The sequence below is a fragment of the Tachysurus vachellii genome, chromosome 6 (assembly GCF_030014155.1).
Source record: "Tachysurus vachellii isolate PV-2020 chromosome 6, HZAU_Pvac_v1, whole genome shotgun sequence".
Classification (NCBI taxonomy): domain Eukaryota; kingdom Metazoa; phylum Chordata; class Actinopteri; order Siluriformes; family Bagridae; genus Tachysurus; species Tachysurus vachellii.
Window position 1 is genome coordinate 20,740,587 of NC_083465.1, and position 13,086 is coordinate 20,753,672.

Below are 13,086 nucleotides of genomic sequence, written 5' to 3' on the forward strand. Positions count from 1 at the left end.
GGCGACTTTCTCTCTCACTTTTTCATATCTCAGTGACAGCGCCTACCCAAATGTGGTGCCATAGAAAAAAAAAAGTGACTCATGCTGCCTTCACACTTGCCATTTTCCCCCTGAATGCACTGGTCGATGTGCCCTTTGTGCTGATATGAAAAAAGAGGTTCATACGCTGTACATGGACGGTGTAACCATGACGACACTGTGACTGCTCCTGCCTTTCAACTGCATCTCTTTCTAGTTAAGCTTTTTTTCTATCTAGATTGATTAACAGCAAAGTTTAAACGTATTAACGTTAGAGGAGTCGGGTTTTACCCTGCTGCACGCTACAGTGAACGCCGCACAGTGTGCCAAAGAAACGCCGGACAGAAACAAATTCTTCTACTGATGCTTCGTCCTTCGACTTTGTTTTTGTCTCCCTGATTTGGTCAGATGATGAAGTAAGAAATAAGACATGACAGATATTGCTGTTACGTGATATAACAATATATGGGATAAAGTGTTATTCAACTTATACCACAACGGTAAAGCTATAAATTGTGTGATTATATTTCTTCTATAATAAATGAAACCGTAAAAAAATTCACACTCATTTGTCCCGAAGGTTTTTTAAAGCTAGGAAGCAGTGCCTCTTTGGAAGTACCTTACAACCAGGACTGCTTTCTTCCTTCTAAATAAAATCTCTCCCCCCCAAAAAAAAGTCACATCATCTGGATTTTTATATTAATTGTAGATTATATTTAGCTCCTGCCATACAAGTTTCCTGCGTATGAGCTATTTGTATAGAAACGAGATCGTATTAGACGGAAGCACGTTAATTAACCTGTTGTTCATGTTACAGCTGGAGCTATGTACAAAAATAATGCCTTCCAACGAGTCAGATTTGAGTATTAAATTGCACTGTGGTATAAAAGCTCTTAATGTCACTCTGTACTATTCTAAAAATCTTCTCGAAACACTTAGTTTCTTTGGAGGGGAAAAAAATGCGTCAGCAGCTTGCAGCCACTTCCTATAGGATTCAATAGAAAACATGAGCTGGATCCTCTTTGGCCAGATATTAAAGGTGGGGTCTCAGTTGTTTGAAAGCCAATGTTGACATTTGAAATCACCAAAACAAACACGCCCCTAAACCAAATGGGCCCCACCCCTGTTTTGATAGCTCCGCCCCACACACACACCAGACAAGTATAACCCAGACAAGTATTTTTTATCAACAAATGAACTCAATGAGTAATACATACTGTGTGTTGTACCGTGTAAGGTTTAGCTCCGTTTCACGCGGAAGACGTTCAGTTCTCTGCAGCGCTGGAAAGCTGATCCTATATTAACACGGGTCCTACTTCTTGCCTTATCGTAAGCCTTTCTTCGCTTTCTTTCTTTGTTTTTATCCTCCATGTCGATGTTAAAACCGCTTTCTGCTAACGTCACACATTGACAAGACCCGCCCCTTTCTGCTCATTGGCTACACGTTAGTGTTGTTTGTTAGTTTTCAATTTTCTGAAGCATTTCTCAAACAACGCCAAATGTCAGGTAGGCTTGCTTGTTAATTGTAGACCGCTGGCACTTAACTAATTGCCAGACCAAGCTTACCCACAAAGCTTCCCCACAGTTTTCCAAGCAAATCCTGGTATGTGTGTGTTGTTTTTCCTATTTTTTCTTTTTTTTCTCTTCTTCTTCTCTGTTCTTGCATTTAGGTCACATTTGTAAATACTAGGGCTGTTTTTCTGCATCACACCAGCTATTTTAAGACATTTTTATCTCCGAGCATCATATATCACTTACTATATCAAACATGATGCCTGTGTAGCTTAAAAAACAAGTGAATGTGCAGTGATTTTCAGTTAAATACACTCTCACAGAACGTCCTTCGCTCTACACGCATACCTTCACATGAATTTTTTGCATAAAGGCCGTCCATATGTTTCCTGTGCTGCCAGAGTGTGATAAACAGCTTCTCTGTTATGGTTAACCTCCTGGAGATCTACGTCTAACACAGGGTTTATATCTCAATTTTTTTTTATATTTAAAGTATCTAAACGGAAGTTCAAATATAGAGGTCTGATTTAAATTATTACGCAGTCTATTATGTAACATGATGTATTTATGATTTTACTATCTCCCTGTCGGTGAAGAGACACATTATTACTATAGACTCAAGCAGTCTAAGCAGTGTGTGAAGATTTATCTGGTCAGAGGTCAGGTTTTGTTCTCTCAAAGCTGCAGAATACTGCTGAATCTAGAGCAGCTATGTTCAGAGCTGGTAACTGGAGCATGTGCAATGCGAGACGACATGCGTCCCGTGAGTTTTGTTGGTCTGGACTGGAGGTGAGAGGTGGTGTGAGTAATGTATAAGTGATGTGTGCTTGGTGCACAAGGCCATTTATAGAGGTCCACAGCTGAGCTGAGTCTCCTTTTGCTCTGGGACCTAAATCTGTTGTACGTGATGCATTAATTCGCACGCACGGTGTGTAGCGTGTGTACAAATGTGCTTGTGTGTCCGTCTCCCTGACTTTGGTCGTTAGTACTACTGTATATCTCAGGAATTGAGTGTCACAAACTGCTGAGGGGAAACTTTCCATTTCCTTCGTGTTTCTCTAATAAATGTTCCTGCTGATGTTCATTTCCTTTATTTCCACGTGTGAGACATAAGGGACTTTCCATGAGGGTGGTTGTGTGTAGCTGCTGGAGACAGGCAATCAGAAGGAAATGAATGGAGCCTGATAGTTTATTGATTACAGGAAGTATAGGGTTTGTCTTGCATTGTGCAAAGGGAGTTAACATCACATAACGGAAGCAACATCTGACTCAGCTCAGAGACTGAAAGGATACCTGATTGGCTCTGTAGTTCAATCTGAGTATGAATTCATGTGTAAAAGTGGAATCAATTATCTTGCCAGTACATCAGAGTACACGGTGTAAATTTGGTCTCTGCATAAGTCACACAAACTCTTCCTCTAATTGCTGGCGTATCTTTTTTAGACTTGTGGGAGACACCACTCTGTGTGGAGGTCATGTGTTATCCTCCAGGAAAATGACTTAGGTTTTTTTTATTGCTTTGGCTTCAAAAAAATGGTATTTATTTCTGTCTCCCAAGTCCATCATTTTTTACTTCTCTTTTTTTTTTTTCCCCCACAGACTGACTGGATAAGATCCTTGGACTCAGGCGAAAGGGTGAGGACCCCCCACCCCCTCCCACCCCACCCCTAAACTGTCATATCAGATCATACGCACACATACACACCCTCGTCCTTTGTTGTCGTTTTCTCCCCCTCTATCCTTCTTTCCTCCATCTAATTTCCGCTCTTCTTCATGCGCACGGCAGCACTAGAAGTATCTGTTTACCAGGAGCTGCAGCTTAATAAGCAGAAGACATGCATGGCCTACTGATCATTTCCTGCTCTGGTTCATATCAAAAATAAATCAGGATTAGCCTGCCACTGGCCGGATACTATATTATCATTAGAGGAGTAGTAGCGTTGAAATTAAAAGTACTTTCATTGAGATTAAAGCTCCGGTCTAACCACAGAGACCAGGCTTGTGTGAATTAACAGCAGTGCAGACTCGGATAAAATAGATTAATTTTAAAGCTCACAGGACACCCAGCACATGCAACTACTGAGCACTCCTGAACTAAGTTATTTAACACTTTTAAATCCAGATATTATCATCAGAAAGTTAGCATAACCAAATGTTGATGTGAACTCCGATTGTGGTAATAACGGTGACCTGAGCCTTGGTTCTGAATGGATTCTTTCTTCTGATCATTAAGTCATGTGTTTGTGCCCTTAAAGTGCTGAGAAGTGGTCAGTGAGGTGAGCTTTTCTCAGGCTATTAATAGTCCAGGTTCTAGTTTCAGGATGCTCTCTTCACTGGGCGGGGCTATGCAGCTGATAAATTAGGGTTTCTAGAAACCTCCTCCCCTGTCCCTTAGTCCATTGCACAGGTGGTAACGGCAGTATTACGCTGGACGCGTCAAGAACAATGCAGTAGGATTCTATATGTTCTTACGTCAGAGTTTGTCGCATCTATTCACATCCAGTCCATTTTAAACCAGGTGACTTCGGCCAGAGGTCTTGCTGCATTTGTTCACCTGGGAGAAAACCGATCCTTTAAGTGCTGGAGCTAATTGACATGATCCATTACAGCAATCCTTCCACTGTAAAAGACAAATCAGTGGCTGTAAACTTCACTGATTGATATACGCCTGACCTTTGACGACTAATTTTGTACCCCTTCTGCAGCAGGCATTTTGCTGAAAACATTTCCCAGTTTACCAACAGGATTGCAGTGTGCATCTCTCATGGCGTTGGGTTACTGCCCAGACCCAATCCTGTGCATAAACAAAAACATGGTAGCAGCCCAAGCTGGCCAATAGAATGCCCTCGTTCACTCCTTTCTAAGGTCAGAGTTTTCCTTTCCTACCTGTAATGCTATCTTTGTAGAGGGAGGGTGGCAGCACATGGAGGTTATGGTGAGCTATTTTGGGAGTCATGAGAAAGCTCTCTTGACCCACTGAGCATACATTGGTGGGCATCAGGAGGGGCCCTAATGGAAAATTCACGTGGCTGCATGGAAGAATCTAGAATCAGGTGATCAGAAGTAGCTTTTAGGGCCTTTGCTTTGACTTTTTTTTGTGTCCCATTTAACTATGCACTTTAGTGGCCAAGTCCACCGACACACAACATTACGCTTTCTGGTCCTGTTCATTATTGTTAAAGCTAAAACCTTTTATTATTATTATTTTGTATATAAATTCCAAGTGATGCACTCAATCTTCTCTTTACATTACACACTTTCTAATTTTATGTATTACTCGCGTATAATGAGTGACTTGCTGGGACTTTACTGTAGCAATTTAAGGCTATGGTTTGGGGTTTGCAAAACCTTAACAGTATGTTTCTGCTGTCTTTCTGTCTAATACTCTTTCTCTCTTTCGTTCCAACAGGATTACGTTCTCCTAGCATGGCCAGGCTGGATTTCTGCAGGGGGTGCTGTTCTTGCCCCTGTGGTGGTCAATCTCAGAGAAGCCATTGCTGAGAGCTGCATAAGGCGTCATCCGCACTTCTCGGTTACCGGTAATACAGAAGGCTGTGTCACTTAGAATCACACAGGTTTGTGGAAGCATAAAGGCATGAGGGAGAGAGACGGCTGATCCTTTGACGAGAGTTTTACACAGAGGACTTTCGTAACAAGCAAGAGCAAGAAACTCAATCGCCTTAAGTCAGGCTTTGGAGGAAGCCGGCGCACTGTGTTGGATAAAGGCTGCACATGTTTTGGTCTACAACAACTTGTCTGTGAAGCAAACACGTTGAGTTGAGGTGGCCAGAGACGGCGTTTACAGCAGGAGGCTAGTCATGGGCTATGGGGGCCATGGTGACTTAAAGTAAATGGCTCCTCTTTGCTCAAAGTGTGTACCAGTGTGTGCTGCTCATCCCTTTTCTTCCTTTCTCTTTTCCCCCTCTATCCCCTCTTCTTCTGCGCTGCTCTGGTCCGCTAACCCCAATTGCTCCCTGGCTCCTGCACTCCCTCTGTGGCGATGGGGCTGTGGAAGCTCCTGCGGGGAATCAGGCAGCTGGAGCTCCACCGCCTCATCCTGGTGCTCATTGTCTTTTGCCTGCTGTCTATGGCACTCCTGGCTTACTATGTCAGCAACAGCCCCAAGATAAAGGAGGCACCTCCAATGCCTTTCAGTGACTGTGGTGAAGTGGTCGCAACAGGGGATGGCCTGCAGCGGATGCCACTTTTTCTACCCCCATTTAATGGCCGGCAGCGGACTGTCAAAACTGTAGACAACTCTCGCACAGAACCTGTTGTGCTAGTGTTTGTAGAGAGCATTTACTCCCAGCTGGGACAGGAGATCGTGGCCATCCTGGAGTCCAGTCGCTTCCGTTATCACACAGAGATTGCCCCTAGCAAGGGTGACATGCCCACGTTGATGGAACGTGATCGGGGCCGCTACGCTCTGGTCATCTATGAGAATGTCCTTAAATACGTCAACCTGGACGCATGGAACCGAGACCTTCTCGATAAATATTGTTCAGAGTTTGGTGTGGGTATTATCGGCTTCTTCAAAGCCAACGAGAACTCGCTGCTCAGCGCTCAACTTAAGGGCTTTCCTCTTTTCCTGCACTCAAACTTGGGCCTGCGGGATTACAGAATCAACCCTGTGGCTCCGCTGCTCTATGTCACTAAGCCCAACGAAGTGGAGCAAGGTCCGCTGCCAGGTGACGATTGGACTGTTTTTCAATCCAACCACAGTACCTATGAACCTGTTCTACTAGCCAGCACCAAATCATCAGAGGCCCTAGCTCACCTTGGCCCCCACCGAGTCCTACATGCCACTGTAGTGCAGGACCTGGGCCTTCATGATGGAATCCAGAGAGTTTTGTTTGGCAACAATCTCTCATTTTGGCTGCACAAGCTGATTTTTATAGATGCTATTGCTTATCTAACTGGAAAGAGATTATGTCTGTCTCTGGAGAGACACATACTAGTAGATGTGGACGACATCTTTGTGGGAAAGGAAGGAACGCGCATGAAGGTTTCAGATGTGAAGGTCAGTGTGTCTATATTTTCTTTACGGCTTATCCGTACATCATGAAACTGAAGCGTTGCCAGAAAATGTAAAATGGTAATTCCATCTATATAAATGATTCATAATGATAGACTATCATTTTTTTGCAAGCTGAGTTGCAAGCATACTGACAGTTTTTTCTTTCTTCAGAGCAATATATGCAACATTTCTTATTGCTCATTTCTTAGTAAAGGGTTTAAATATTTAAGGCATTACATGGCTTTTAACATCAAATGGTTCTTCTATATAAATGCTCAGACTCGCGTTAGAGCGTCTGCATTATTAAGACGGTTTCTTCTGACCCCGCATTCCCCAACAGTTAGTTCTGAGAGTGCTGATTTTTACAGTAGTATAACACCACTGGTTCATGTTGCTGTGTGCATCAATCTGCATGTCTGTGTTACTAATTCATTGTTTAAATAGTTGTTCGATAAAAACTGTATTACCCTGGCGGTAGTGCTGTTGTACTGAATATCAGAACAGTTTGACTCATGACGGTCAGTAATCGTGCTAATGCAATGTTGCTTAAATCTACATGAATGGTAGAACAGCACAGGCCAAGCTGCTGATGTCTCTAAGCAGCGAGGTGTGACTGGATTAGAAGGTACACACAGCAAACATTTGCAGTGATTACACTTGTTAAAGCATGCCTTAGGGACACTACAGTAATTTGTGTAAGGTCCTTATTAACCTACTATTTATTGCCTTCTGTGCCTGATTACAGATAAGTTAGTATAGTTGTGTCCTTCTGCACCTGTAGTAATTCCCTAGCCTTCTTAGTAAGAAATGGAACAGGTATTTTAACCGTTTACAAAAAATATATAAGCCATAACTATATTCAAAATATAATCCTCGAGGGAGCTGTCGGCCCTTAACAGCGTAACATGGAGAAGCACTTGAACTTGCCAGCTTTTGTCCTTTATGCTAAGAGAGACATCGCCTGAAGGTTCTCTTCTCAGACAGGTCATTACACCTTCATGCCTTTTAATGAGAAATAATAGGATAATTAATTAGGCATTTACATTGACAACAAGGATGGAGAAGGAGGAGAGAGTTGTTGCTTCAGCAAAAAAGGGCTGGCTGCCAGCATGCGAATACCCTTATATCCCCACTGAGTGGGATGAGAGCTTTCTTGAGTCAATCAGCCAGTTAATTATCCCAATGTCAATTAAGTTTGATTAAGTTGGCAGCACCGTGTTTCATACGTGAGGGATGTTGCAAAGTTGCTTAGTTATTAGGCTGGCTATAGAGTGTTAATTAATGTTGTGTCTTTCCAATATATAGAGCTCAATCTGCTGAAAATGCCAGATCAATACAGTTGGTGGTCAGAGCTGTTATATATCAGGCTGCAGAAGATGATAACAGACTAGATTCAGGTTCACACTTTCTCACACATTTAGTAATGTTGGGTGGAATTGGTGCCAAAGTGGTCGTCCCATGTATAAAAGGTTTCAGTATCTGCATCGGATATCGTATCTGGCGATTATGGCCTGTCTGCAGCACTACATCTCACAGATGAGTATAACAGCTTTTACAGAAAAAATGTGCATTGTTGGTCAATAGCATGATGGGTTCGTGTCTTGCAGTTCGGTTGATTCGGGGTCAAATCAGTTCCTCCCTTCAGCTGAACTTCGCTAGGGTGGAACCAGACAAACCAGTCGAAGTGAAAGCAGGTTAATGCCGTATACCTTTTATATTCTTTAATACCTGAAGGTGTAGCGTGTATAAAATGCAGCTTAAGTGGATTAACGTTAATCAAACTTTTGTAAGCGCAGAGTTTGGTGCAGGGTTAAAAGTGTGATTTTGTCGCTTGATTCTCTGGTCTAATCATGCGGCTGATTGTTTTTTGTGTATTTCCGTGGGAGTGAACGATGACAGTAAGATTAAGTGTACTGTATGCTGTAATCTAACAAGTACTTCTGCTTATGCCTTTCGCTTATGACAGGTCTGAGGAACGTTCAAGAGCAGGACCAGTGCACATAATATACTGTGTTAATATATTAAATGAATACCAGGATATGGTGCATATACACTCTGCTGTATAGACATGAACATGTATGGAGTGGGCAGAGCTTGGAGCTTGGTTATTTATGCTCTTGCTCTAGAGAATAATTACCATGCATTAAAGAGGTGAAAGGGATTAAACAAAACAATGTTACACCTGTTGTTGGGTTTCATGCTCCATTTCATTAAACTTTGCTGAAGGGAAAAGAGCAATGTGTGCCCTGCCACCTGCTCTGCGCTGAAGGAGTGGGCTGTAATCAGTGCTCAAGCAGTGGAGCAGCATAGCATCCACAAACAAGCCTGTCTAATGGAGGCCTAATCGTGTCTGTTCTCACTGTGTGCTGTTTCAGCAGTGACTCTTAAGTACTAAAGCTTATTTCCACCCACTCGTGCACATTTCACACCACACATGGCCCACATGCTGGCTTTTGAGGTCAAATTTTCTTTCCTAAACAAACGTACTTAATTCATCGTATTGATTCAGAATAGCGTTTTGTGCCGTCTGGAAAAAAACAGCGCGATGAATAAAAGGAAAGAAATAAGTGCATTGGTGTAAAGTGCACTTGAACTGCTGAACTCCAGTGTGGACTCAGGGAGAAGCTGCCAAGTTAAAACTGTAGCGTCTTGCAAGACAAAACCTTAATGGCATTCCGGCTTCCATTTGGAGTGGAAAAAATCAGAAAGTTTTAAACTATAATTGATTTTATTATCCTATGTTAGTCAATTTTCTCATGTCCATTTCCCAAGTGCTATTCCGCTGGATCTCACACTTGCATGGTGCAGGACTGAACTGTGTCCAGCAGAGCATTAAATACAATTAAAACCTGCTATTTCTAGGACATTTTAGAGTTTGTGGTCATCTTGGGCTTGGTCGGAATCCCAAATTCAAAATGCATTCGTGGGAAATGGTAAAGGATTTTAGCCTTTTGGTCAGCTGTTTGTTTGTAGCATTGGAGAGAGAGGCTCATTTCGTTCTTAAGTGGACAGTTACTCCAAGAATGTTAATGCAATTAATAGTAAATGGTGGAACGCAGTGCATCAGGGGACTAGTGCTTATGCCTGTGAATCTCATGTCCTGGGTGCTTTCATAATTATTTATTTATTTTATTTTATTTTATTTTGCAACAAAAATTTTATTTTAAAATTTTAAAATTTTATTTTTAAATTTTTTATTTTGCAAAAAAACGAAAATCACAATTACTGAAAAAAAAAATGCTTTTATTTTTTATTATTTTTTCTCAGTTTAAAACCAAAATTAATGCCTCATCATTTTATGTCAAAATAAATCTTCAAGACTAAATGCCTTGAAATGCATCAATATTTAATTCTCTCGCTGAAGTGCCAGGGACAATTAAAGATGACCTCTAATAACCACTATTAATTTAGCAGTCCTAGTACACTGTGTCAGGTCCTGTGTCAACGAGTACAAGCTTTAGAAGGAGATCCATCAGCCTTTGCTTGTTTCCTCAGCGCTTCTGATTCTGTTACAGTATAAAGCTAGATGTCCTTGCTGTGGTTATAAAGGATAGCCTCTAAACCCTGGCTTCAGGTTTACTGCTTCTGTTTAATTCATTTAATACTTTTTAACGCCATTTTCTTCTTAATCACACCGAACTGCTGCTTCTACTTTCTCCTCTCTCTGCTTACCCAGTAAGAGTTGTTGTATACATACAGATTGTCAAAGGCACTTAATCATGTTTAAAATATGCTTCATGCTGCTGTTAATGCTTTAGTCATTTAAAAGCCCGTTTAATAACTTAAGTTTGCGTTTCCGATTCATTACCTTGTTCAATTAAATGTTTTCCAAGCTCTAAATTCTTAACGATCTGACGCACAACTTTGACACAGACGCCTGCACTTTCAATAAAGTTTGCAATGTCAAATGTAGTTTTTAAAACAGATATTTTCAGTGAAGCAATGACCCTCTCTCTCTCTCTCAACCCCACCCAGTGCTCACTGATTTTTCCTTAGAGCTACGATTGCCACACAAATTGGAGGATTATACAGACACATTGAGCAAACACTTGAGGCAGAGCAAACAGACATGCTCAAGGACACTGTGGCTCTTAAATCATTGTGCAACAAAGGCTCTTATCCTGTCATGCAGCCACGTCTCTCACTCTCGGCATGGCCTGATATGTGATTCCATCGCAGCTATCTGTGTGTGTGTGTGTGTGTGAGATTTGTATTGGAGCTTGTAGGTATCACTCCCTGCTGTATTATTTGTGGCAGCTTAATGCTGTTCTTTTCTTATCCTTTGTCTGTCACTTTTCATATTTCAGAACCTTGAAGGCAAAATTGTTTTGAAGTCTCACCGTGCAGCTGTTTGCACTGCAATTGTGGTTTACAGAGTCTTTTGCTGCTTTAGGGCGTCAGTCGATTGACGCAAGACACTGGCTTTTTTTTTCAGTGCATGTGCCTTTTGACCGGCTCCCTGTGAACAGAAGGGAAATGTGAATGCAAATCTATATTAGATGGCTGTAGATTTCTATAGAAAGTGTTGAAATGCTCATTGTAGCTGCCACTGCCTCAGCTCCACATTGCCATCTATTGGTCACATCTGTTAATCATTTTAAAAGATGCACTTTTTTACCAGGTTTCAGTGCTATTATGAAGAGAGACAGACTGAATTGATAGCCAAGGTTCATGAGCCAAGAATATTATGTATGTTTGATTTTCATTGTTTATGTTTAGGGGCAGTGGTGCATTATGGACATTAGAGTCAGTGGTGGCTCAAGTGGTTTAGGCTCTGGGTTGTTGATCAGGGAATCGTGGTTCAAGCTCCAGCACTGTCAAGCTGCTGCTGTATGGCCCTTTAGCAAGACCCAGGGGCTCTGTATCATAGCTGCCCCTGCACTCCAACCCCAAGCTCCTCATTTGGGATATGTGAGGGAAAGAATTCCACTGTGCTGTAATGTATATGTGGTGATAATAAAGGCTTAAGTGTTCCATTTCATTTAATGTTTTCTCTTATTAGCTGGTAGACAGAGTGTTCAGTAGCTGCCACAAGGTCCCCCCCCCACACACACACCCCATCTATCCACCAGAAGTAAAAAAAAAAAAAAAAAACTTTTGTTTCTTTAAAGCGCAAAGATTTTTGACTGTAAAACAACGCTGAAGGAAAAAACTTGACACCAGGCAGTTAAACATTTTAATCCTTGTATAAAAATATATTAATAATCATTTTAATGTCAAGCTATATTAATGTTATTAACTTGCTCACTAGCACATCATGCATTTAAAATAAATAGACTTTAATTTTACTAGTTAATTGTTGGTAGATATTTCACTTTTGGTTCATGCTAACTTGGATAAAATGTGCAGCTATTTCCTTTGTATTTCAGCATTGTAACTACAGCTTCTAGGCAACAAAATCATGAGACTGGACACGAATATGGTGTAGAACAAGGGGGTAGCTACTGAATTTATAATGTGCTGATTTATAGTTTTACGTTTCCATTAAATTAACCCATGAAGGAATAACAGCTATGATATGTTTCAAAAGGTCATGTACTATGTTGCACTACTGTTTTTCATATACTAGATGAGAGTGTGTGTGTGTGTGTGTGTGTGTGTGTGTGTGTGTATTAAGAACAGCTTCAGAACTGCCAATGTACTACTTTCTATTTTTAGGCTCTCCTGAACACACAAACCAAACTACGAACACTAGTCCCAAACTTTACCTTCAATTTCGGCTTCTCAGGAAAATTCTACCATGCAGGTAATCTTTAAAGACAGCAAGTTAATTTCACTAACTACTGTATATTTCCCCATTCTTAACGATATTGTGTGTGGTTTTTTTTCCCTCTAGGGACTGAAGAGGAGGATGAAGGAGATGACATGTTGCTCCAGCACAAAGAGGAGTTTTGGTGGTTTCCTCACATGTGGAGCCACATGCAGCCGCACCTCTTTCACAACGTCAGCGTGTTGTCTGAGCAGATGAGGCTCAACAAACTCTTTGCACAGGTCGGTCATAACACAGCAGCTGGAACCCTCGTACTCTGTGAGACAGATGAGAAATAAAGGCCAGAGAGAAATAATATGGTCTTGCTGTCACAGATGAACCAACACTAATATCAGTATTTTATGATTCATTATAAACTTCAGGTGTGTGTTTTTCTGCCCTGATGCTTAGATTATATGAATACTTTTATCAGATCTTAATGACTGACTGATGACGGGGCGTGCTGTAATCAGAAAATATATAATGGGGTGGTGTGATACTTTGTTACGTTTACATTTACAGCATTTGGCAGACGCCTTTATCCAGACCGACGTACAAAAGTGCTTTTAAGTCTCTATCATTGTATACGTTAACTCTGGTACACTACGTTACAGACTTAAGATACCATGAGCCTAAAACACTGTTCAAAGGTTTTTTGTTTTGTTTTTAAATGCACACATACAACAAACAGGGGAGAAAGTGCTAGTTCAAGTATTTCATGAATAAGTAGGTCTTCACCCATCTTTTGAAAATAGCCAGTGACCCAGCTGTCCAGACCCCTAGGGGAAGT

General features: G+C 41.3%; 1 protein-coding gene across 5 annotated transcripts in view; it reads left to right on the forward strand.

Annotated features, from left to right (window-relative positions):
* Positions 1 to 13,086, forward strand: part of ndst2a (N-deacetylase/N-sulfotransferase (heparan glucosaminyl) 2a) — a 112,576-nt gene that overhangs the window by 88,266 nt on the left and 11,224 nt on the right. For 4 of the 5 annotated variants that reach the window (XM_060872823.1, XM_060872821.1, XM_060872824.1 and 1 more), the window contains 4 exons: positions 3,130 to 3,165; positions 4,940 to 6,550; positions 12,206 to 12,293; positions 12,384 to 12,538. In XM_060872823.1, coding sequence (XP_060728806.1) covers positions 5,531 to 6,550; positions 12,206 to 12,293; positions 12,384 to 12,538 — 1,263 coding nt within the window. In that variant the 5' untranslated portion in view covers positions 3,130 to 3,165; positions 4,940 to 5,530. The remainder of the gene's footprint in view (positions 1 to 3,129; positions 3,166 to 4,939; positions 6,551 to 12,205; positions 12,294 to 12,383; positions 12,539 to 13,086) is intronic. The other variant, XM_060872822.1, reaches the window with a different exon arrangement.